This window comes from Chelonoidis abingdonii, chromosome 4 (assembly GCF_003597395.2).
Source record: "Chelonoidis abingdonii isolate Lonesome George chromosome 4, CheloAbing_2.0, whole genome shotgun sequence".
Lineage (NCBI taxonomy): Eukaryota > Metazoa > Chordata > Testudines > Testudinidae > Chelonoidis > Chelonoidis abingdonii.
This window is the reverse complement of record NC_133772.1, coordinates 8,532,489-8,557,412: the sequence shown is the minus strand read 5'-3', so window position 1 is coordinate 8,557,412 and position 24,924 is coordinate 8,532,489. Positions and strand designations below refer to the sequence as shown.

Genomic DNA, 24,924 nt, shown 5'->3' with positions numbered 1-24,924 from the left:
GAGCGTCGCCAGAAGTAAGACGGAACCGGCACTGGTCCGGCTGCCCGCGGATACGACCGCCACACCAGATGGGAGAACGGTGCGGACTGCCCGACGGGCGGGATCGTGACAGTGCTGGAACGCGATCGGTGCCGGAGCCGGAACATTCACGGGATCCAACGAGGTCGCGGGGGCTCCTTGGTGCCCGGGAGACGTGGTCGCACCACTGGCAGGCTTGCCCAGCGAACTGAATAACCCGCACCGGCGGTGCCGGGTTGGCGCAGCTCAGGCTCTGTAAGAGCGATCAGTCCCGCGCCTTGGAGTAGGTCTCAGGCGTAGTCGGGACGATGAGCTCTACCACAGCATGTGCCGGAAGCTAAGCAGCACCGACTCAACGGCTCCTGGAGAGCCGGAATCAACGTGCTGAGGCAGGCTGCCGCAGCTGCTGGCGGAGCCGGCGATCCAACCTGGAGCTGCGCTCTGACTGCGGCGTGACCGAGGGTACCGCAGGAGCCTTGAGTCTCTTGCTCCTCGGGAGAGGAGCGGGCCGGCTGGAGGACTGGGCCGGTGACGGAAGGTCCGAGGTGTCTTCGCCGGTGCGGAACAGACGAAGCACTTGTTCCCGGTGCCGTAGACGGCCCGAGACGGAGGAGTTTTGAGCTGCCTCATCAAAAGTTGTTTGAGGCGGGAGTCCCTCTCTTTTCTGGTCCGGGCTGAATGCCTTACAGATACAGCACCTGTCCGATAGATAGCTCTCGCGAGGCACTTTAAACAGGAATCGTGCGGATCTCCTGTGCATCGGGTGACGGCAGGTCGCACAGGGTTTGAAGCCCGTGAACCGGGCATCGCCCCGGTGCCGTGGGAGGAAGGGCGAACCCGCCTTCCTCAACTATATACACTAACTACAACTATACTACAATAAATAACAACGAACTAGAGAGAAAAAATATGTACACTAAAGCTAAAAGAAGAGCAATCGCTGGTAGGTTGGAGTCAGTCTATGCCGGCGCTCCACGTGTTCCAACGGCCGAGCACGGCGGTAGAAGAACTGAGACGGGCAGGCCTACACGGCCACGCCTGCGGCTAAAGTCCTGTGTCGCGAGGGCGAGGCGGGGGTAGGGGCGCTGGGGTTGAGGGCGGAATGACCGTCTTTGAGTTTGAGGGTATGCATGCCAAGTGACCGCATGATAACCCTATTGTCCTTTAGACTTTGTAGTCTAGGATCTGTTTTCTGCGAGAAGAGGCCCTGTGTATCAAATGGCAAGTCCTGTATTGTGTGCTGCAACTCGGCGGTAGGCCGGACACCTGCAACCAGGATATGCGCCGCATGGCTATGCCAGAGGCGACCTGTTTCTAGCTGCTGAATCTCTGCCGAGTCCAGCGAGGCTTGCAGGGAGGTTCTCGCAATCCTCCTTCCCTCGTCGAGGAGGGCTGTAAACTCCTGACGGGAGCCTTGCGGGATCAACTCCGTGAATTTGCCGACCGCCTCCCAGGTGTTGAAGGAGTAACGGCTTAAGAGGGCCTGCTGGTTTGCCACACGGAGCTGAAGTCCTCCAGCAGAGTAAATTTTTCGGCCCAGCAAGTCCATACGTTTGGCCTCCCTAGACTTTGGAGCGGGGGCTTGTTGGCCGTGCCGCTCCCGCTCATTGACTGACTGCACCACCAACGAGCAGGGGGGGTGCACATACAGGTATTCGTAACCCGTGGACGGCACCATATACTTTCTTTCCACTCCCCTGGCCGTCGTGGAATGGACGCCGGAGTTTGCCAGATGGAGTCGGCTCTGGCCTGGATGGATCTGATGAATGGGAGGGCCACCCTGGTAGGCGTTTTCGCTGAGAGAATGCTAACCACAGGGTCCTCCACCTCAGGGACTTCCTCCACCGGGAGGCTTATATTTTGGGCTATGCGCCTCAAAAGGTCCTGGTGCGCCCGCAGATCGATAGGGGAGGCCCCGACGAGGATGTGCCCGCCACCGCCTCATCCGGGGAAGACGATGACGACAACCCCGGAACGAGCGGGTCCTGGACCGAGGTGGCATCCTGGTGGGCCTCCGCCTCCGGAACATCAGGCTGCTCCGGAGCTTGTATGGCACCCATCTCTGTATCAGTAGGGGGTGGTCTACTGATTGTGGCCTCCGGTGCCCGGCGTTCAGAATGTCCGGAGCGTGATTGGGCCAATGGTTCACCCTGGGCTTGGTGGTAGGCCCAGGGTGTCCAAAAGGACCACTGAGGTGGCCCCTGGTCTCGATGTGCCTGAGTGTCCGATTCTCCATAAGATGCGCTGTCTGCATACGGGGAGGCGGACGTATGACGGGATGGCCACGGGGGAGCTGAGGCAGATTGGACCGTGTCAGTGCGTCCATAATAAGCGTCCCTTCGCGGTGCCGGCGAACGGTACCGGGAGCCGTGGCGATGTGAAGAGCGGGACCGGGACCTACGACCAGCGCGGTGCCGGGAGGTCGACCGGTGCCGAACATCGACATGCCTGGATCGGCTGCGAGAGGCTCGGCGGTGCCGGGATCTGGAGCGGTGCCGAAGGTAAGACGGAGACCGGGATCTGGTCCGGTGCCGCGAGTACGACCGGCACCGGGATGGAGAACGGCTGCCGGGACTGCGAGCGGCGTCGGGATCGTGAACAGTGCTGGGAACGCGATCGGTGCCGGAGCCGGGAACGTTCACGGGATCCCGAACGAGATCGGCGGGGCTCCTTGGTGCCCGGAGACGGTGGTCGCACCATGGCAGGCTTGCCCAGCGACTGAATAACCCGCACCGGCGGTGCGGGGGTTTGGGCAGCTCAGGCTCTGTAAGAGCGATCAAGTCCCGCGCCTTGGAGTAGGTCTCAGGCGTAGTCGGACGATGAGCTCTACCACGGCACGTGCCGGGGAGCTAAGCGCACCGGACTCGACGGCTCCTGGAGCCGGAATCAACGGTGCCGAGGCAGGCGGCCGCGGCTGCTGGCGGAGCCGGGCGATCCGACCTGGAGCTGCGCTCTGACTGCGGCGTGACCGAGGTACCGCAGGAGCCTTGAGTCTCTTGCTCCTCGGGGAGAGGGAGCGGTGCCGGCTGGAGGACTGGGCCGGTGACGAGAGGTGCCGAGGTGTCTTCGCCGGTGCGGAACAGACGAAGCACTTGTTCCCGGTGCCGTAGACGGTGCCGAGAACGGAGGAGTTAGAGCTGCCTCCATCAAAAGTTGTTTTAGGCGGGAGTCCCTCTCTTTCTGGTCCGGGGCTTGAAATGCCTTACAGATACGGCACCTGTCCGATAGATAGGCTCTCGCCGAGGCACTTTAAACAGGAATCGTGCGGATCTCCTGTGGGCATCGGGTGACGGCAGGTCGCACAGGGTTTGAAGCCCGGTGAACCGGGCATCGCCCCGTGCCGTGGGAGGAGAAGGGGCGAACCCCCGATCCTCTAACTATATACACTAACTACAACTATACTAACAGTAAATAACAACGAACTAGAGAAAAAAAAACTATGTACACTAAAGCTAAAGAACGAGCAATCGCTAGGGTAGGTGGAGGTCAACTATGCCCGCGCTCTCACTGTTCCAACGACCGACACGGGCGGTAGAAGGAACTGAGAGCGGGCAGGCCGGCAGGGGTATATATTAGGCGCCATACCGGCGCCACTCCAGGGGGTGACCTGCCGGCCCACCGAGTGTTGCCAGGGTAAAAGTTTCTCCGACGAACGTGCACGCAGCGCGTGCACACCTAACTGGAATGGATATGAGCAAGCACTCGAAGAAGAAATTATGCTTCCCATGAAGCCGGTCACTGTCAGTAATCCAAGTTCAGGGAATGAATAACTAGACTTAATCTGAACCAGCAACTATTAAAATAATGCATTAAATTCTGTATGAAGGATAGACCAAAACTGAGCATCCCTTAAATAAACCCATGTTAAATCAAAGGGCTGTTCCAAATCCCAAGCGTTTCCCAGCTTGTTAGAAGTCAGGACTGCATCTCTGATCAATTCCCAAGTTCTCTGCTGGGCAATTTACTTGACTTAGGATATTGGTTCCTTACCATTACATATGCTTGGAGTGTCTTCAACCTGCTAGCAGGCAATTAAGACTGATTCAGAAAATAAGTCTGTCATGCCCATTACCCCTAAGGGAAGTCCTCTCACAGAATACTGAAAGCATAGCTTTGCACCAGGAGCTCAATCTGCATAAACCACCATCAATGAAGCTCTAAAAAAGTACAGTACTCTAGCTGTAGTTATACTACTAGTCTACGGTATAATCTCTGAATACTTAAGATATAGGATGTTAAACAGCAAAGTCTGCAGCAGCCCTGTGGAAGTGGTTAATGAGAAGTTTCTCAGGTATTTGAATTTATGCATACGATGCGTAGAACACAGATTAACACTCAGCAATACAAACGGGAGTCACTCACCTGTAATGGAAGAAGATCTCCTTATCATGATTGGCTGTTTCAATAAATCCAAAGTTATCTTTCAGGGTTGCCACATACCCCACAAGCCTCTTGGAGCTGTAGTTGCGACCAAGCATTCTGACAGAAACTGCTGTCTGCGAACCTGTTCTCTTCACTTCACAAACACTGAATTCAACCTGTTTGAGAGAGAGACACTGTCAAAATGAAGAAAAAAAGTAACTTTTGTATTTATTTTATTAGAAGGGCTAATGAAATGTCTGCACTTTGGGGAGGAAGAGAAAGCAGTATTACTCCAGCCACTGCTCTTCACCCAAACAAGGTAAAGTTATAACATCACACAATAAATGAACTAAAATAATTGGCTATAATACAAATGTACAGATTTATCAAACCTTATACAGATCAAAAACATGGGCATTGCTTATAGAAGACCTCAGGAAGCTGGAAGCATTTCAGTGACTACTATGCATACGATGGTTTGATTTTTATCAGCAATAGGTATGTATTACTCAGACTTAAAGGCCAGAAGGGACCATCATGATCATCCAGTCTGACCTCCTGCATATATTGCAGGCCAGAGAACCTCAACCACTCACTTCTGCAGGAGACCCATAATCTCTGGCTGAGTTACTAACGACTTCCAGTTACAGAAAATCCACTATTTACTCTAGTTCAAAGCAACAAGTGATACAATGCTGCAGTTCCTCCAATATTCCTGGATGGAGATTATCCAGGCCTGTGGATATGGTCCCATTAAATGTTTGGCTTCCACCTCAGATGTGATAATTTCTACTTCCTTATCCTTGTCCCCCATTAGTCACCCTGGCACTGCCCCCAAGCTCCTCACTATCCCTGTTAAAAACTGACAAAGTATTTGTTTAGCAGTTGGTCCAAACCTAGATTATCTATGTTCTCCACCCTATCCTCAATGCTTAGCACTCATTTCTTTTTCTTCAACTATGGCTAAAGAATCAGTTTTAATTTCCTTTGCAAGGTCCAAAGATGCTTGGCTTTTAGCAGTTCTCACTTTCCCCCTATACTTTAAGGCCTTCAAGAGGTAGCGTTCCTTGCTGATCCATCCATTCTGCTTTCTCACAGTAACTTGTTTCAGATGCTTTTCCCATCCAGTTTGATCTGCAATCCATCCCTATGAATTTCTCCTTGCTTGGGATGCAGACTTCCAATATTTTTAAGTTGCAGAAACTAAATTTGAAGCCTTCAACATTCAGAGCCTCGAGTTCTTCAAAATCAACTCCACTTCCCTAATTCTCTTAATTTTTTAAAGTTTGCCCTTTCAAAATCAAAGACCCTAGTTGGAGACCTATTCTTGTTTATCTGTCCACTTAAACTAAATTAATGCACGATCACTTGGAACCAAGTCTGTCCTCTACAACCGGTTCTGAGGTCCTCAAGACTTACCAATACTAACCCTAAAATGGTTATGCACAAGCACTATGCCAGTGGAACCTTGATTACCATTCTCTCAAGTGATTTTGACTCAGTTTCTATTTTATCCATTCCATCACTTCTACATTTTTTTAGTCTACCTCATCATTAACAAACAGCGCTGCTCTACCACCCTTGCCTTTGTCTTTTTCTAACCAGCGCATACCCTTCAATACCTATATTTTAGTCTGACTACTATTCCACCCTGTTTCCATTATCCCCATGATAAACTGTTTCAATTCCTGCACCAGGAGTTCTAGTTCCTCCGTTTGTTACTCAGGCTCTTTGCACTGGTGCACAGACACCTTTGTTGTTTCTGCTTGGCCTCACCCATATTCCCCACCCAATTACACAGTCATTTTACTGGCAGTATTGCCTACCTGTTACTGTCATTATATTTCCTGTTATCCATTTGCCTGTCCTCTATTCCTTTCCCCATTACTGTATCATCTGAATTTATTTTCCTTCCTCTCAATATTAGCATCTCCCAACCATCTATCCTGAACTCTTAGTTTAAAACTGTTCTGCCAACTTCCATCCCAGAAGTCCATCCCATAAGAACAGTCCTCTGTCCAGAAATGCTTCCCAGTGGTCAAAACATCTCCAAACTCTCCTTATAGCACCACCGCCTGAGCCATCTATTGATCATCAATCTTGTCCCGCCTTTACACACTTCCTCTAGGGACAGACAGAATCCCAGTGAGAACAGGCCTTCAGAAGACTGAAGTCACTGTCAAGCACTTTTTGACCATATAGCCTGCTTCAGAGATAAAATCCCACACATTCAGCCAGCCCTCAAGCCTGGACTTGAGCTCAGGAGAAGAAATTACTTGGCCACAGTCTGATGGCAGCCACATAATCGTCCATTAACTTGGTTGCATCGGATCAGTAATAACCCTGTCAAGCCTTTAGACACCTGGAATAAAGCTACACAGTGTAGCCACTGACACTAAGTGCTACGGACCTTTGCTGTTTAAGTGCATTCTTGACGACTGCTCTTCAAACATTTGCCCATTACACTTATAGCTACTTCAGCAGGATTCCCTTTGGACTTCCCTTACTCCATTTGAAGCAGCAGGTGAGCAGTAAGCAGCTATTGCTAAAGGCAGGCTAACCATGTAGCATGCTGCATCAATTCTCTTACCAACATACAAGGCATAATTTCCCTATAGTTCACCTTTCTGTCTTACAGTTGTCTCCATCCTCAAAAAGCTCGAGTGTCACAACACTGTCCATTTCAGTTTAGGTCTTGTGGGAAGGAATGGGGTTATTAGCTTGAACAAACAATATCTTCGTAGTATGCCATCTGAAGACCACGCACTCTCTGTACCTGGGATTCCTTCCAGATCTTCATTGGTCCCTGCCTTTTATACTACCACTCACAGTAAGAGTAGATTCCCACACACCATGAACAAGCATTCTCCCTCTCCTTCAAATCCACTTTGCATAAAGTCATCTTTCATCCATCTCCTCTTGGACAGTCCTCACAGGAATATGTAGACAACTGTCCCATGTATATTAGACTGTTCCTGAAGAACTTGTACTAATTCCATCTCTTACCATTTGAGCACCCTGTACATGTATGATGCCATATAAGTACCAGTAAAGCAATGCATAACTCTTAGATGAAGCACACCTCAAAAGCTTCAGAAATTTCTGTATAACTGGCATTGGGGGGGNTGGCTGAGGGGGGTCCATGGGGGTCTGGCTTTGTGAGGGGAGGGTTGAGAGGAGTTGGGAGGCTGCATATGAGGGTCAGGGGAAAGGGGCTATGGGGAGAAGTAGTTTTCTGTTGTGGGGGGAGGGGTTGGGGGATCTGTCTGAAGGTGGCGAAGGGCTTCATGAGAGGAGAAGGATTTAGAGAGAGAAGACTCCATGGGAGTGGGGGAGAAGGATCTGTAGGGAGGGGAAAGAAGTTGGGGGGCCTCCATGGGGAGGGTGGGCCTGGGGGGGAGGAGTCCACAGACAGTAGTGGCTTTATATGGGGAGCTTTTGGGTTATGTGGGGAGTGGGGGAGCCCGCATGGGGGGGACAGCTGGTGGCTGCATGGAGAGAGGGTTGGACAAGAGGGGGCTCCTTGGGAGAAGCGATGGGAGGAAGTGGGGCAGGTGGAGTGAGAGGCCGAGACACCGCATGAGCGGCCCTGTGGGAAGCTGAGGTGCTTCATGGTGAGGGGGAAAGAAACCTAGAGTGGAAGAAACCATGGTTGATCTGGGGCGGCAGGAAGGGAGCTGGATAGGGGCCTAGATGGGCCTGTGGGTCTGAGCTGGAGGGAGGCGGGATATGGGGCTAGCTGGGCCCATGGGGCTGAGCGGGGGGTAGGTGTGCTCTGACACAACTCGCCCCTCGCCTGGCAGAGACAAGATGTCTGAAGTCACAGCAGAGAAGCGTCCCCTGGCTGAGCCGCTCCCGCAGGAGATCCCAGTGCGGCCTGCGCTCCCTGCCAAGCAGGAGGCTGCCCCGGCCCGGGCCCGGCGCCCCAGCTCTGACTCAGAGCCCATCTGCATTGAGGATGAACCCACCCGGCCCAGCCCTGAGGGGAAGGTTAAGGCCTCTTCCAGCAACAGCCCCGTCTGTAAGTACTGGGGGTGGACACGGCTGTTCCCTGTATCTGTTGTCTAGGGCTTTAAACGCCACAGCACTGAGGCTCCCAGCCCTTCCCTTGGGGAACTGCACCCCGGCTTCCAGATCCCCCCAGTGCCAGGACTCCCGGCCCTTCTCTCGCGGAGGTCAGCCCCGGTCCCCCTCCCCAGCCCCGCGCTATGCAGCTCAGGAGTTAGGGATCCCCCCCCGGCGGTGTGGGGAGCCCAGGCTGGGCAGGGAGTTGGGGGCGGGGGTCAGCCCAGGCTGGAGCCTTGAGCTCTCCCTCCCACCCTTTTCCCCCAGATCGCCTGGGTTCCAACCAGTGCTTCCACTGCCTGATCACCTTCCCGGACGAGAAGTTCAAGGAGCGGCACATGAAGCGGGAGCACCCTGAGGACTTTGTGCAGGAGAATCTGCGCGACGCCCTCTTCGTCTGCTTCATCTGCAGCAAGCCCTTCGAGAACTCCCGCGCCCTCATCTGCCACCAGCGCGGGCATGCCCCCGCCCCGCCCCCCGACTGCCCCGACTGCCTGCGCCCCGCCTTCGAGTGCCCCGACGCCCTCTTCGTCTGCTTCATCTGCAGCAAGCCCTTCGAGAACTCCCGCGCCCTCATCTGCCACCAGCGCGGGCATCCCCCCGCCCCGCCCCCCGACAGGCGCTCACCGGCAGCAGCAGGAAGCGGAGCAGCCTGGCCTCAGTCCATTCCACTCCGCCGGCTCCGCTTCCCACCACCACCACCGGTGAGTGCAGGGAGGTTGGGGAAAGGACGCCCCCTGTACTCACCTGCGGCAGGAAGCAGAGCGCTGCGGCTGGGAGATGGCAGAGTGGAGTGGGTTGGGGCCAAGCTGCTCCGCTTTCTCCCCTAGTAGTGATGGTGGTGGTAGTGTGTGTAATCCCTTCCCCCGAAGCCCTCTCCCTCAAACCACATGGCTGGGGCTAGAGAAGCCAAGCCTGCTGCTCCTGCCCCCCCTTCCCCCGCTAATCCCTCAGGCCACTCTGGGATAGCGGGGCCCCCAAAAGTGCCCTCCCACATCTCCTGCCCCCCAGATCCTAGGGGAGCCCCTGACCGCCTCTGAGACCCTCTGCCCCATATCAAATCCCTTGGCCCCAGCCTGGCCTGGCACCTGTAACATGCTGCTCAGAGCAGCGTGTCAGAGCTTTACCGTGCTGTATGCGAACCCGTGTTATCTCGAGGTAGAGGTGTACTTGTATTAGTATTTTAAAAGTAGTAATTTTACTCACAGGAACCACAGTAAACTCTACTTCATCTGAAATGTGGAGCTGGTTTCCATCCAGAATTTCACTGAAGTGAAAGAACATGCGGGCATCCCGGTCAACACATTTAATGAAACCAAAGCCATCTCTCATTGCTGCAATCACACCCTGGGGACACACAAAGATACAGGACACCTTGTCAGTTGCTGCAGCCAGTGAAAAGTAATTAGAGTTCTTAGATGTCTGTCTGAACAGAGCTGCACTTGTGGGATGTATAATATCCCTAGTGCATGGCCAGAGCATTACAAGAATGATTGCTGGTACATGCACATGTTCCCTTGTAGATCATAGTACTCAACCCCAGGGACAAGAGGAGATGCAAAACAGGTTCAACCCAGTTTCTTTTGCATCTCAAAGTCTCTGAAAAAAGGGAGATGAGTAAGTATGGATCTTTATATGCAATCACCTAGAAGAGTTACAGTATGAAGAAGCATCTTTCTCCTTTTCAGAACTGCTCATATAGATCCCATTGTGGGAAACCAGCAGTAACAACTCTTAGAGGGTGGTCCAAAGGACAAAAGTAATTCCAAACTTCCAAGACATCACCCCAAGGCTCAAAACCTGTCTCTAAGCTCTGCAAGCAATGGACAGAAGTCCTAAGACTCAAGTGAGGAAGGATCAGTAATCCGTGTAAGAACTTAATAGGATGTGCACGAATCCTCTAATAGTACAACCGTAGTTGTATGCAGATACAGCTACAAAGTGACCCTATCAGAACTCAGGCAAAGTCTGGAACATTTGACTGAAACTAAAGATTATATTTTCAGCTCTAAAGCATATGCTTCTCTTGTGAAAGATTTATGGCTGCCTAGAAAGATTAGTTTATTTTCTTATTAGCAATCAGTATCTGACCTCATGACCAATGCCTTGATCCCAGCTGCCAGAAATATTTGATCTTCGTGAAGAACCTGCCTGCGACAGGACCTCCACATGAACTGGCAGAAGAACCGAAGGTTTGATGCTAACAAAACTGAGAAACCGAAGTCGGAGTTTAGTATGTAGTTGGGAAGAAAAAAAAAAATATCCCACAAGAGACTAGATCCCCACTGTCTAATGCAGTAGGGACTCAAAATACCTTGTTTTTACAAAGGAGAAATTTGAAGACAAACATCAATATCTTTGAGAGACTTCATATTCAACATTGCATTTTCAGCTTAGGTAGGCTCCCAAGGTATTTTCTTTGCTTGAGCTGGTCAAACAGTATTTGAACACAAGTAATTTAGGTCTTTCTATATGTGAGTAATCCCTGATTTCTCCCAAATAGTTTGGACTAAGTTCAGACCTTGAATACCTTGTGAATTGTTCATTACAACTATCCACTCTCTGCAATAAACAGCATGCAACTGGTCACGTGGAATCATTTCTACTCTGTTACTAGAAAAGAGACTAATAAGCAATGGTGACTAATCCCGATCGGGGAGAATTTCAGGAAACATGAAACATTTGTGAATACTTTCATGAGGGCCAGTTGCCATCCAGCTACTCAAACAATATGACCAACAAAATAAGAGTGAGTTATTTAGCAGCAAATATTTTTTCTTTAATAAGTCAATTAGTTCCAGGTCTTTGCTGAGTAAAAAGAAGCTGTTTGGGTAGTATTTTAAACATGCATACCGAGAGCAAGCTTCTCCTTGCCCACTTCTATAATATATGGAAAATGCATGTCAGGACTTACAGCAGAAGAAAAGATCTTTAAGGCAGATCACCTAGAGTTTAGTACATTTTACCGTGTCTGGTTGGATTTGAGATGCTGAATTATATGGTGGCCCAAGCAACTTCTGCAAATTACGCTGAAAACCACAGTTAGCTCCTTTTCAACTGTCTATAGGGATGAAAGGCACCCCCCTCAGCACACACTCTTTGGTGTTGTCCACCACAGAGTCTGAGCTCCTGAAATTACTAGGGAGCATAAACTGTCCTGCAAAGAAAATGAAGTCTTTTAACCAGTTTTCCATTACACCACACTGAAGGTGTCACATGTGCAGGAAGCCTTAGGAAGAACCTTATGTAGTACTCGTCAAGTAGATCCTGCAACAGCTTTTCTCTTAAGCTTCAGGAATCTATCCCTTGGCAAGTATGCTGTTAGAGACTTTGCATCCAAAACAGCTCTATGAATTCCACTATCAATTGAAGCAAACGTGAAATTTTTTATGCTTAGTTCTTAGACTAGAAGTAAAGAGCATGCACAGTTTGAAGAGCTAACAAGTTCTTATGTGGATTTAGAGAGGAACAATTGGAGTTAACATCAGTTTACAGAGTCTGAACCTTAGGGCGAATGGATTGATTTAAAAGTCAGCAAGCAGGAAGCCTTAATTTAAAATACAGTAGAACTGCAGCATTATGAACGGACTAGTCAACCACACACATCATCATCTGGAAACAAATACATAATCAGGAAGCAGTAGAGGAAAAAAGCAAACAGTACAGTATCATGTTCAGTGTAAACTACTAATAAAGGGAAATAATTTCTTGAGTAGTTTTCAGTGAAGATGTCAAGAGATGCATTAGAAGATATCAACTTAGGCAAAAACCTCCAAAACAATCCTGATTAAGCCATCATACCTCTCTCCCCCAGAGTACATGCCTATGTACACAGATTTTTTTTTTTAAAAAGATACTTGCCATTTCTCTAGCTTCAGTAGTAAACTGGAAAGTATTGTGAAGAACTTCAATATTGGTGGCTCGTTCCAATTTGTCACGTCGATCTGTAGAAATGTTGAATCTAACATGGTCACCTTCCAGTAGTGTCACCTTGGATTTTGTATCTTTGTCTCCAAAAGGAAGTTCCTTAGGAATCACAAAGTCAACTTTGATGCGTCCAGGCAACGGGTCATTCTGGTGACCATGTGGAAAGAGAAATTTTTCAGGAACCAGCCATTCCTTCCAGACTGTAAACTGAGCCTTGTAAGAAATTATTTAGTTGTACTTTAACTGACTATGAACTGATCTTTGAGTTTTCCCGGAAGTATTGGTAGGTTAGTATTTAGGACTTCAGACCTCAGATTTACATATGGGAACACTAAGACAGATGTTAAGTGACCTGCCCAGATTTACAGCAATTCAGTGGCCTATGGTGCCTGCCTCCTACATAAAAACTAATACGACTTCAACAAGTGCTTGAAAACGTTAATTCTGTTTTGGGGCAACAGCTGAATAGGAACGTCTACCTGCTTCTATATTCAGTCTTCTGACCTGCAGATGGGGTGGTATGTCTAATGTAGGAGACCCTTTAGCTTCAAGACAATAGTAGGAAACAGGGATACTGATAGAGTACCTTTCTTGAACAGGGATACAGCAACACAAAACTGTTCTGAAAGGTGAGGTACCAAGCATACACCCATTAGGCTTTTCTCAAACATCAAATCAAACGATGTCTGCCTTTAGGATCTTGGATGTTGTCTGGGTTATCACCCACAACAATCCTCAAGGAGAAAAAAACAAACAACCAAAAAACACCAACTCCCAAACTTTTTAAACGCAGCAGCGAAGATCTCTCCCCCCTATTGTCTGTATCCTTTTAAAAGGCAGGATTCTTCCCCGCATCACAGCCTCTTTCTTTAGTTCACATTTCCACAACAGTTCATAACGTTCAGATGATAGTTTTTAACATTCACATAAATATGTGGAGTCACCTTAACACTTGTTCTTTAACTTTCCCCATTGGTAGCAGCCACTGCAGATACATGCAGTGATAATATAGCAACATAACAGCCATAATAATGTAATAATTTTACTTTGAATAATATTATGGGACTAAGAAGCCAGAGTCTTAAGCAGTGCTGTTGGAGAAGCCCTCATTCATACCATTCTACAGCAGTATCTTCATCTTCTAGCATTTGTGCTAAAGTATAAGAGTAGCACTATACAATTTGGACTAGATCAACACCTTTCATCTATTTCAGATATGCAAATGTTGGGAAGAAGACCTCTAGGAAATATTTAGGTTTACCTGATTTTTGTTGGGTACTTTCGGGATTACTTTGGTTACAGTCCCATCAAAATGTTCAATGCTGATATCTTCAAAAATAACAGTTCCTTGAGGCAATAGTCTTACATCTGTTGCAACTTCTTTACCCTACAAACAGAAAGTAAATCAAAACAAAGATGGAAGTGGTATAAGTTACTAGCAGACTCATCTTTTATTTTTATTTATATATATATTATATTTGAATCTTGTCTTCAATTTTACTGGGTTTGATCTTACATTTCTGTCTTTGATTGTAAACTCCACATCATCACCAGGCTGTAAGGCTTCTAAGTCACCTTTAAATTCACTATAGTGAAAGAATATCTCCTTTACGACATCGCCCCTTTCAATAAATCCAAAGGCCTCCTAAGGGAACATATAATGTTTAGCAAATAGTCAATTGTCTAAAACACCAAGACAATAGCTTGTACTTTGAACTCTGATAAAAAGCAAAGTTCTCAGATAGAACCAAGGACTGAGAAAAAGCCAAATAAAATGTTATAGACTGTGTGCCCCCAGATGATCTACAGTAGGAATTTCTCAGAACAAATGTTTTTGTGGCCTCAGAGTGCAGCCTTCATCTCTTACTGGTGGCCGCTCTCATAGGTTTTCTTAAAACACTTAAATATGTGCATATACACGTCCAAATCATCATAATTTATTTATTGCTAGCTAATGTCTGTTGTGAAAAATGATATTAACAAGCATAAAAGTATTGCTTTTCACAGCACTCTCGTCCCCAGACTTGACAGGACTAAATTAAGCCCTGGATGGGAGGGTTGGTGCAGGAAGCGGGGGCTGGGGTAATGGGGGTGGGTGATGGGGGGCAGGCCTGGAGCCCAAAGCCCTGTGGCTAGAGCCTGCCTGCCTCCCCTCTGCCCTGCCACCCCAGGGCTGAAGCCTAAAACCTGAACCCCATCATCCCAGGGAAGGTGGGGAACTCACCACCTGCCTGGGCCTTCAGCATTGTGCCCCAGGTGTCTCCACAGCAGGAGCAAGGCCCAACCACTGCTGGCAGCCTCAACAACTAACACCAAAGCAGTGCATCTAGGAGCAACAGGGCGGGGCTGCTACCTCCCTGCCTCCTCCCATAACAGCCTAGGAGGCTGTGACCACAAGAAGAGCCCCTGGTGGCCACATTTGGGAAACTCTGATCTACAGCTACTGAACCATTCGTATAAAGATATTTTTGAAACTTAAGACACATAATGGGAAAAAACACATTACCACAGCCATCTTAAAGAAAAGGAATAGTCAAGAAGAGTAATTGTGTTAAACTGTTAATGGATCAAGTTCTGTAGCGTTTATGTGCCCTGTGCCCAACCTTTACTATGTACAGCATAGACATATATTGCTCCTTTCAAACAGCTTTTTAAAAGCTGAGTAAATTCTGCTTACCTTCATGGCACAAACTACTCCTTGACAGCGGGCTTGTTTCTTTTTCAATAGCATAATGTTACGAGCACTTACAGCACCAGTACTAGGAAAAAGGGTAGATTACGATGACAAAGTAGACCTAAGCAGTGCCTCTAAACAATGAGACAAATTTAATAATCATATCAGATTTAATGCAGCCTTATTTGCTATTTGACTGGGCAAGGTAGAGAAAACTAGAACATGCTAACTAGAACTCTTTACCAAATAAACCTAGAAATTTTAAGTATAGGTCTATTAGCTAATCTTTTCTTCCTTTAAATATACACCCATTTGCAATTTAAGATCTTTGAACTAAAGCAAGAAATGCTAGATTATTATGTTTGAAATTTGATAGATCTTTACAGTACTAAATAAATACTTTGTCATCATCAAGTTTAAAAGTAATTACATCAGACATATAGCACCTTTCGCCAACACTATCAAAAAGACAGTTTCAGGAATTCTTGTACACAAGTTTTGATTTCTAAATCTTGTGCGCAACCACTAACGATGATTAATTGAAGAATTGGTCTGGATTTAACCAGACGAAACTATATACATACAGAGCTAAGTACTACATTTAGGAAGGATAAAAAAAAAAAAATCAAATGCAAAACTACAAAATGGGGAATAACTGGCTAGACAGTAGCGTTGCTGAGAAGAATCTGGAAATTATGGGGAGGGGGAAATCAGAGTACATGTGATACAGTTGCAAAAATGGCTAATATTCTGGCATTTATTAACGTGAGTGTCATAAGTAAGGCACGAGGTAATTATCCCACTCTGCTCAGCACTGGTGAGGTCTCATCTGGAGTAATGTGTCCAGTTCTGGGTGTCACATCAGGATACATACGGACAGTTTGGAAAGAGTTCAGAGGACAGCAACCAAAGCAATCAAGGGTTTAGAGAACCTGACCTATGAGGAAAAGTAAAAACCAGGCGTGTGTACTTTTGAGAAAACATGACTGAAGGAGGACCCAAGTCTTCAGATATACATTAAGAGTTGATTCAAAAAGGACTGCGATCAGTGTACGTGGACAACAACTGAAGGATGGACAAGTAGTAACAGGTTTAATCTAGAGTGAGGAAAATTTAGGTGAGATACACCTCTACCCCAATATAACGCGACCCAATATAACACAAATTCAAATATAACGCAGTAAAGCAGTGCTCGGGGTGGGGGGCACTCCGGCAGAGCAAAGCAAGTTCGATATACCGCAGTTTCATCTATAATGCGGTAAGATTTTTTGGCTCCTGAGGACAGTGTTATATAGGGGTACAGGTGTATTATGAAAAAACTAACTATAAGAGTAATTAAGCTCCGTAATAGCATTCTCCAAAGGAGGTTGTGCAATCCCCATCATTGGAGGTTTTTTAAAAACAGTTTGAACAAACACGTCAGGGATAGCCTAGGTTTACTTGGTCTTGCCTCAGTGCACGTGACTTCTCAATGTTGCTTCCAGCCTCGCGTTTCTGAAACACCACATTGTTAATTCAGTGCGTAATCAGGAAATAGAAGTATCAACTTACTGTTTATTTGTATCAATTACAAAATTTATTTTATCTCCAGTTTCCAGCTGTACATTTCCATCAACATCCTCAGGGGTGTAAGTCAGGTAAAACACTTCCTGCAAATTAAGGTTCACTAGCATTACTCTATTTGCAAAATGCAGCCTTGCTTTAAACAAGATTAAATGTCAATGTGGCATTAATTTAATAATTATTTTCCATTTCAAGTTACATTTTAACATTTGTGAAAAAGCTGGAAATTGTGAAAACGTTGCATGCGAGAACGTTTTGGTCCCTTGGTGCTCGTGGTTTTGCTGAGTCCATACCCAGCAACTTGAGGAGTTGAAAGGTTTGTACACAGTATTGTCATTACTTTTAAGTTGATTTCCAAAGGGCAAAAGAGTTAAGTCAAAGAAAATAAAGATCTTATGAACAGTTAGTTGTTAATATTAACTGACATTAAATCATAATCATAACTAGTAAGAATCTATAACTAAGTATTTAGTTCTACATTAAATTCTTTAACAAAGGTATTATGGCAGAATAAGTTGTCAAAAACATATGGAAGTCAACAGAGGTTTCTATATTTGTGGTAATTAGTGTTTGTAGTTCTTAGAAAAAAATTAAGACTGGGTGACAACTGCAGTTTAAACTGTCTACTTCAAAAACAGTGCCAATTTTTTAAATTTTTTTCTGTGTACAGATCACACTGGTTGGTCACTCAAAAGTTTAAGTAAAATACATGAGTTTTACCCCATTACGTTCGTAGCATACACTCCCTGTTGGACTCTGACCCGGGGCAGCTGGAGATTTACTCTCTAAATTGTGAGGAACAGCGCACACAACCTACCAGTCAAAAAAAAAAAAAAAATATCCATTGCTAATCATTTCAGGAGCAGCACTGTGCAATACAAACTGAACTTTAATATCCTCTACTACACACTCAGGGATGCACTTTAAATGTAATCCACAAGAGGATGCCATGCTGCAAAGTTTTAAACTCACAGTACTTCTGTTGACTGTAAGAAGTGTTTGGGGTTAAATAAAAGCCCAAACTGAATCTTCATATTTTTGCCAAAGTCAGATAAAAAACACTTTCAATTTAACTGAAAAATTTATGCAACTAAGATTATTCGTGCAAAAATGGGATTTGTCCTTTTGTATTAGAGTAAAACAGATAAATTATTTGCACATAGAAATTAGACAAAGCAACTAACTTGTCCATTTATTCGCTCTTCAGGTAAAATTTCTGGTTTTATCTTCACCAATTTAACAGCAATAGGTTTTCCAGTTCGGCGGTCAGAAGATACTTCAAATTCAACATCATCTGCAAGAATCAAAACCACAATAGTAACACAAGACCCTCAAGCGCTATGTTTACATTAAAAATTAAAAAAAAAAAAAGACAAATAAGCAGAGAACAAGAGGACAAAACAAAAGAGGGGAGAGAGAAATGAGAAACACATGCATAAAGTAATGACATTTATCAGCTCTACACTCTGCTGTCTGACCACCACAAGTGAATTCTCAACTCCCTTACTACTGCTGGAGGCCATTTTGCTTGTGAAAGTTTCTCCTGATAATATTCATTCAGTTTATTCGCCCTTTTTGCTAGTGATCTAAAGGGCTATGTTTTAAAGTCTTGCCACTTCCAACCTAATTCTAATACCTTCAGTTGACTCAATACCAAATGACACCAGGTTCCACGATAGATGTGTTATGAAATTCGGTTTTTAATCTTTACTGCCAGATCAAGCAGAATAGTGGGGGAATAATGTCTCCCTACTGAAATAAGGTCATCCATCCCTAGTGCAACTCCACTGAAATTAATGGAGTACATCTGGGAATAACATAGCCAATGGACTCAAGAACAGGGGGAAATAGGCAAAAGTTGTATTGTTGTTTTTTTTTTAAATATAGTTTCCCTATACCTACCACTTAAATTTTCCCAGAATGACTCCTTCTCAAAGGTAGCAATAAAACAATCACTGACAAAAGGCAAAAGCCTTAAATTACCCAGAATTTTCTCTTTGGTTTTCCTTTCTACTGGGAGATTCCTGATTCAACTGTCAGTTTAGCCAGTCAGAAGTAACTGTATGTGTCTGTAGGGGTGGTTAGATGTATCAGAACTTTGTGTTACAAGGTATAAGATTGCAACTCTCAATTTAGAACGCAGAGAATCTTATTGGTTGACTTATTACCTCCTACTTTAAGCTCCTGAAGGTTCCCATTATACTGTGAACAGTGGAAGAACAGTCTAGCTTGCCGTTCTGAACACTGAATGAATCCATAAGAGGTCAGCAGTTTTTCAATAACCCCAGTTTCACGCAGTGCTGCCGAAGTACCATTGGGGTACCCGTTGTGTCCATTGTTGTGAAGAAGGTTTGGATCAAAGCTCATCTATTAAGGAAATGAAAGGTAAGCTTTAACTATTCCAAAACAAAAAGTTTATCTTCCCAACCCCTGAAAATATTACACCAGTGCATAAGTATAATAAATATGAAGTGAAGAGCTTGTTGAACGTTATGAAAAAGCAACAACTGACCAACAGCCAAACAGAATTTGGGACAATTCATGATAAAACATCTCTAAAGTAATTTAACTTAAGATGGTTATACTCAAATTTAGAAAACTAATAGATTTAACAAAAAACATGCTGTAATCACTACATAAAAAAAGTTTTGCTTATCAAGTTTTCATTCTAGTTTACCCAGACATATTTTGCCTCTTTTTTTTTTTAAATTAAATACTGTTTTAAGATCGGCAGTAGAAGAATTCTTATATTCACTGCTTTACATTTGACAGTCTTAAATTAGCATCCAGGTAAAATATAACCTCTCACTGATGAAGCTGGTCATTAAGGAAATTAGGCAATGTTAAGATTCTTCCCACATGGAACTAATAAATACTTAAAAGGCTTTTAAATAGCCAAATTTTATTTGTGTTGCGCGTACATTTGGTGACTGTCAAAGTTAAAGGTTCAGATAACCAGTGAAAAAGTTTAACCCTATTGTAATAGTAATTAAATATTGGTTGGAGCCTGGAAGAGCTTTTAAAAACTTAATTGAATAATAATGGAGTTAGAAGAAGGAAAAAAGTTAGATTAATTCAACCATCCTTTAATGTTTCTCTATAATACTCTTCTTTACAGACACATACAAAATTCTGAAATGCATTAAAAGAACTATTTCTTTAGATTTATAAATATGCAACGTGGGAGCCCTCCATAAGAATCTCTTATTCTTAACACTTTGATACTTGGAAGCAGAAGTGTGCTATTAATGTTTTAAAATAAGACCAAATTAGTAGCTATTATAAAGAGGAGATCCTAACATTACAAGAAATCATGAACATTGTGCAATTCACAGAGACCATTCAAGATAAAGTGCCATCAACATGCAGTTTGAGACACTACATTTAATGTTTTCAGTTGTTGCAGTTTCCAATGTATCTGTTTAAGAAACTGATTGCAGGTTTCCTTTTTGTTCTCAGATACCTATAATATATATATATATATATATATATATTCTGATCTGTTACAGCACCAGAGTAACATTCAAAACCAGTTACCATTCATAGGGTTAAAAAGCTTCAGAATAGCTTGTATAATGGCAATACTTTTTAACTACAGAACAGAGAATTAGGCACTCAGTGTACTCAAATCTACGGTTAAAGCCATGCATATTAGAGTTTGCCGGCCAGAGTGATATTATTGATCTCGAGGCGTGTAGCACAACTCTGGCTGCAAACTTCTTAAGTCACAAAACAGTAACGGATTTCCTGCTAAGTAGAATGGACAGTAAGCCTAGGGCAATCAAATGCCTGCAAGGGTCAGGTTCTGATTCTTTCTCAAAGAGAAACTACATCAGTGTTTTGGGTGGTGGCATAAGAGGAGAGAGAGACATGATTTCAAGTCTGGAAGTTATTGCTGAGGGTACTGTACTTGCTGCTTCTCAACAGGACTTCACTTGAACATATTTGTTACATACCGGCTTTTTAAAAATGGAGTGTCATGTAAGGGTGTCAACACAGAACACAAATGCTGTTTTAGTTCTATTATCCATCCCAGCCCCTCATTTTACAGTTTAAGATTAAAGACAGATGGGGTAGCTTATACCAGGAAATAGTCAAAGTCAATAATATACATCCCCACAGGATGTACTTGGACCAAGTGGCAGTTACACACACAGCACCAAAAAAAAAAAAAGAGGGAGGGGGGGGGGGGGAGAGGAGAGACACAAATGAGATTTTCATGTGGTAAAAGTTTCTGAAACAGATACAGGAAAACAAAAAACAGCTAGGATTTCCAATTGGCTCAGAAGGAATTGGATTCTTTAACTTGTTAAAAGGTTTTATATTAGAAAAGTTGAAAAGGGAGAATGTATGTGCAAAGTTGTTAGCCCCTAAGACTCGCCATGCTATTAAAACACAGAGGTATAGACTACTGCCCTGACTTACAGATCTCTGATACAGGGGGGTCCTCTTCTGCTTTTTAGACCCAGATGAGGTAGAAGATGAAGAGAAAGGTAAAAGAAGAGAAGGAGGGGGAGCTGCAGGAGGGGGGAGAGGATCTGATGACACAGTATAATGGTTCTCCATCTCATACAGCTGTGATAACATAGTACAATATTATAACTGGTCAATATTTAGCACAACTTTAAACACACAAGTCACTGTGAGTCAAGTCCATATCCTATAAGAGGTTAAACTAATCAAAACTTCACACAGAAATATTAAACCCACATTTCAGTTGTTTGCACAGGTTTACTGAATTCTTTTCAAGAAAAGCATACATGGCTACATTTCTAGTCCTGCATTTCCATTTTCTTTCCACTCACAGGCTTGCTCAAACTACCAGCAGCATAGCCAGATCCTACACAAAAGCTAGAGGCCAACAGGGGATAAACATTGGAAGGAGAATGTATAGAAGTACCTCTAGAGCAGAGGTAGTTACTACAGATGTTATACATAGACTAATTTAAAATCCTCTAAACTGCAATTATAATAGCAGTTGCTAAAAATCAATTCAGGGCCTCTTCCATCTTTAAACTTCTTCCATTGTATAGTATGCTCCACACTGAGAATAAGATAGGTGGTGTTCTATTGTCCCATTTTAAAGAGAGCAGAATAGGCTAGGTTAAGGGAAGCAGTAGTTACCACTTCAGCAAGATTGAACCTGACACTATCAACAGTTGTCAGGGGACCTGACATGGCTCCCACTGAAACCTGTGGGAAGATTCTCATTGATTTAAATGGGTACAGGATCCGGGTTTTGCTTTGTATCTATGGCAGTGAAGAGCTTCTCCAAATTAAATTCTGTAGAAATCTTGTGTCTAGCAATACAATACTCAAATTGGAGTATCTGAAAGTTGAAAGACTAGTTAAGTCTGAGAGAACCTACAATTTTAGGAAGGTTTGAGTGTTTCACTTTTCCCATTTTTAACAACTTTCCATGTCTTTCATTACAAGAGCTTCTCTGTGAGAGAGAGGGCAGAACATAGACAAAGAAATCTTGAGAGGTGCCAAGCACCTGAAAACTCATCTATTCTTACTGGGAACTGCAAGTGGTACACTTCCTGCAGGATTTGGTCCTTCATGTAACATCAAGAGCAAGCTGAACCCTCTACTGCCCAGGATTTTAACTGTTCTCCGTTTGGTATAGTACAGTGGCCAGCAGCTTTGCTACAAGCCTTAGTTTAGGCAGTTGATTTCTCTTCAGCCATATTTAGCATTTTATTAAAAAGCCTTGAAACACGTCATAGAAAAATCTGTTCTTCCATGGAGCTAGGATACAAGTGAAAATACTGAAAACTAATCTAGATAAAAACTAGATAAACACTAGATAAAAATGCAAATATTGAGTTTTATAAACAGTTGCTGTACAGTCAAGTTAGCTATCCCAGGTTTTGTTGCCACCACACTAAAACTTGTAACTGAATAAAAACAAGTTTGGATCAGTAAAGTTATGTGGGCCAGGACACTTTCCTTCTCCTGTGAAAACAGTAACTCCACCAAGCTGCTTCAAAACCATTTTTCCTATTTTCTTGGGACATCCCAAATGACAGGAAACATTTCATATGCAGTTACATCAGAATAGGAGAGATTTTTCTGCTACACTGGCAATTTTAGAGCTTTCTGACAAAAGAACGAATTCATACATCATTATGACTTAAGTAACAAACAAGAGTGAAAAGCTTTTAAGAAATCTGACCACTTTACCTGAGTCTTGCTCAGACTGATGCAATTTCTCAACTCAGTAATAACCAAGGTTCATAACTTCTATGACTGGATAAAATGTTTCAAACAAATCAAGCATCAAGAAATACATCAACTAAAGCTTAAATATTAGCAAGTAGTAGAAGCTTTAGAGAATAGCTAAAGAACATCTAGTAGCTATGCCAAAATGTACTAATATATGATATCATGGAGATAATATCAAATGCACTTACCACTAGAACACTAGCTCCAAAGGCAAAATTCTAAAACTACAAGAAGCTTCAAAACCATAATCTTGGTATATTCAGACAGATGCTCAAAATATCTTTATTCCTTAAATGTTACAATGACCAGAATGCCCTCCACAGTTCTACACTGCAGGAGAGCCCTCTGCCATAAGCCTAAGCCAGACCAGAATTTCAGGCTTTGGGATATCCACCTTCAAAGTGATGCAACCCCTAGGGCACCTTCCTTTGTGAGGCAGACAGCATCAAGGGAAGGCAACACCTTTAAATACTCCATATTGATTGGTTTTAACAGGATCAACACTAAAAATTATTTTAAAAAAAGAGGAGCTAGTGTCCTGCAAATGGTCAATAGTGAGGAAATGGCTTTCAAACTGAAAATAGCTCAGCAACAGTATGGGTGAAGCAACTAACCTCCTCTGAAAGAGCTATAGTGAGGGTGGCAGACACCTCACATTGATAAAAAGGTCCCAAGTTTTATGAAATCCATTTGAAAAATGGCCTCTGCATGCTTCTAAAGCAGAACTGCCAGTAAATGCCATTGGAACTAGAGGTATTCAAGTGTTACAACTATGCAAAAAAATTAAAAACTACATTCAAAAAACCTCAACTAACAAGGTAAAGGCACTTTGCTGTAATTTCTCTTGCTCAAAGGAAGTTTTTGCATTATACCATTTGAGCTAGTTTGGGTTTAATATTAAGACTACTTCTAGAACAGTGAAAAAAAATTTACTGATTGGCCATAATATGATAATTTCAGTCCAACAGGAGATGCATTGCCCAGGTTGGCACTAAGGTATGCAGTAGATGGAGAAAAACAGTAAGGAAAATTTAACAAGTTTTTTCCCAGTGCTTGACATATTTCTACAGCTATTTCAACTGAATTTTATAACGCTGAATATAACAAAATCAAACAAGAACAATGTCGATTTACATGTGCCACTTGTCCAGAGTCCCATCACAAAAAGGTGCTCGAGGCAGCTTCCAAAGAAGCCAGATTAAAAAAAAAAGTTGGAATTGCTGCATTAGTCTACCGAAGCTTGGATCATTTTTTGCAATGCAGAAGCCAGATGCTTTTTGCTAGACTGGACCCATGGGTACTCTCCAGCTCAAGAGTCCACTACCAAAAGAAGTCATCTGGTACATTTAACCTGCCAGTTTACAGAAATGGGGACTATCAACTGCAGCAATATCAGTATTTGAGGAAAAACAGGAATTTTATTTACAAGAGATACCGACTTAAAGCATTAAAGTAAACTGATATTTCAAGAGAAACCTGAAGAAAATTCTAAACGCTTTGAGAAATGATTGCATGCATTTAGAAGATTGCTTTCTGTTACTGGCCAAGTGACCACAAGCTACAAGTGACAATTCTTAAAGAGATTCCATAAATAGTTTTAAATGGAAGCTATGAGGTTCCATTAATTCTACCCTCATACATTTGAGGCCAACAAACACTAGTCTAGGCAATAGTGAACATTTGTTAACAACTTGTGTTATATTTCAAATAATTGAAGGATTTAGTTCAGAACCATTCATAACTGTTTAATATAGTACATGCACCAACCTCGCAGTGATATTCAAATATTGCACTTTCAGTAGTATTTGCTGATTCTTCTGTTTCAGCACACGTTTCAAAGTATGAAGACTGCTATTATTAAAAAAAGACAGCGAGAGGAAAATGATCTATGAAGCTAATAAAGAATATAACTGCTGCTGCACTGGAGAGTTTCAGTGCAGCACTGGAGAAAACAAAGACTACTAGCAGCGTTGGGACGTGCTCTTTTGAAGCTGTTGAGTAGGCACAAACTTCTTGTTTCAGATCAAGTGTTGTGTCTTCAGTATAGGTTTACTCTTCTTTGGTCTTGTTTTGTTGTTACAATGTGG

General features: G+C 44.0%; 1 protein-coding gene across 1 annotated transcript in view; it reads right to left on the bottom strand.

Moving 5' to 3' along the window:
- CSDE1 (cold shock domain containing E1) overlaps positions 1-24,688 on the bottom strand; it is a 50,052-nt gene extending 25,364 nt beyond the window's left edge. The window contains exons 1-12 of the mRNA XM_075064708.1: positions 24,605-24,688; positions 21,035-21,184; positions 18,778-18,976; positions 17,794-17,903; positions 17,330-17,422; positions 16,598-16,695; positions 15,050-15,131; positions 13,889-14,017; positions 13,634-13,759; positions 12,307-12,519; positions 9,517-9,792; positions 4,381-4,574 (exon numbers count right to left, since the gene is read on the bottom strand). Coding sequence (XP_074920809.1) covers positions 4,381-4,574; positions 9,517-9,792; positions 12,307-12,519; positions 13,634-13,759; positions 13,889-14,017; positions 15,050-15,131; positions 16,598-16,695; positions 17,330-17,422; positions 17,794-17,903; positions 18,778-18,976; positions 21,035-21,175 — 1,661 coding nt within the window. The 5' untranslated portion in view covers positions 21,176-21,184; positions 24,605-24,688. The remainder of the gene's footprint in view (positions 1-4,380; positions 4,575-9,516; positions 9,793-12,306; positions 12,520-13,633; positions 13,760-13,888; positions 14,018-15,049; positions 15,132-16,597; positions 16,696-17,329; positions 17,423-17,793; positions 17,904-18,777; positions 18,977-21,034; positions 21,185-24,604) is intronic.
- Positions 24,689-24,924: the final 236 nt, after the last annotated feature.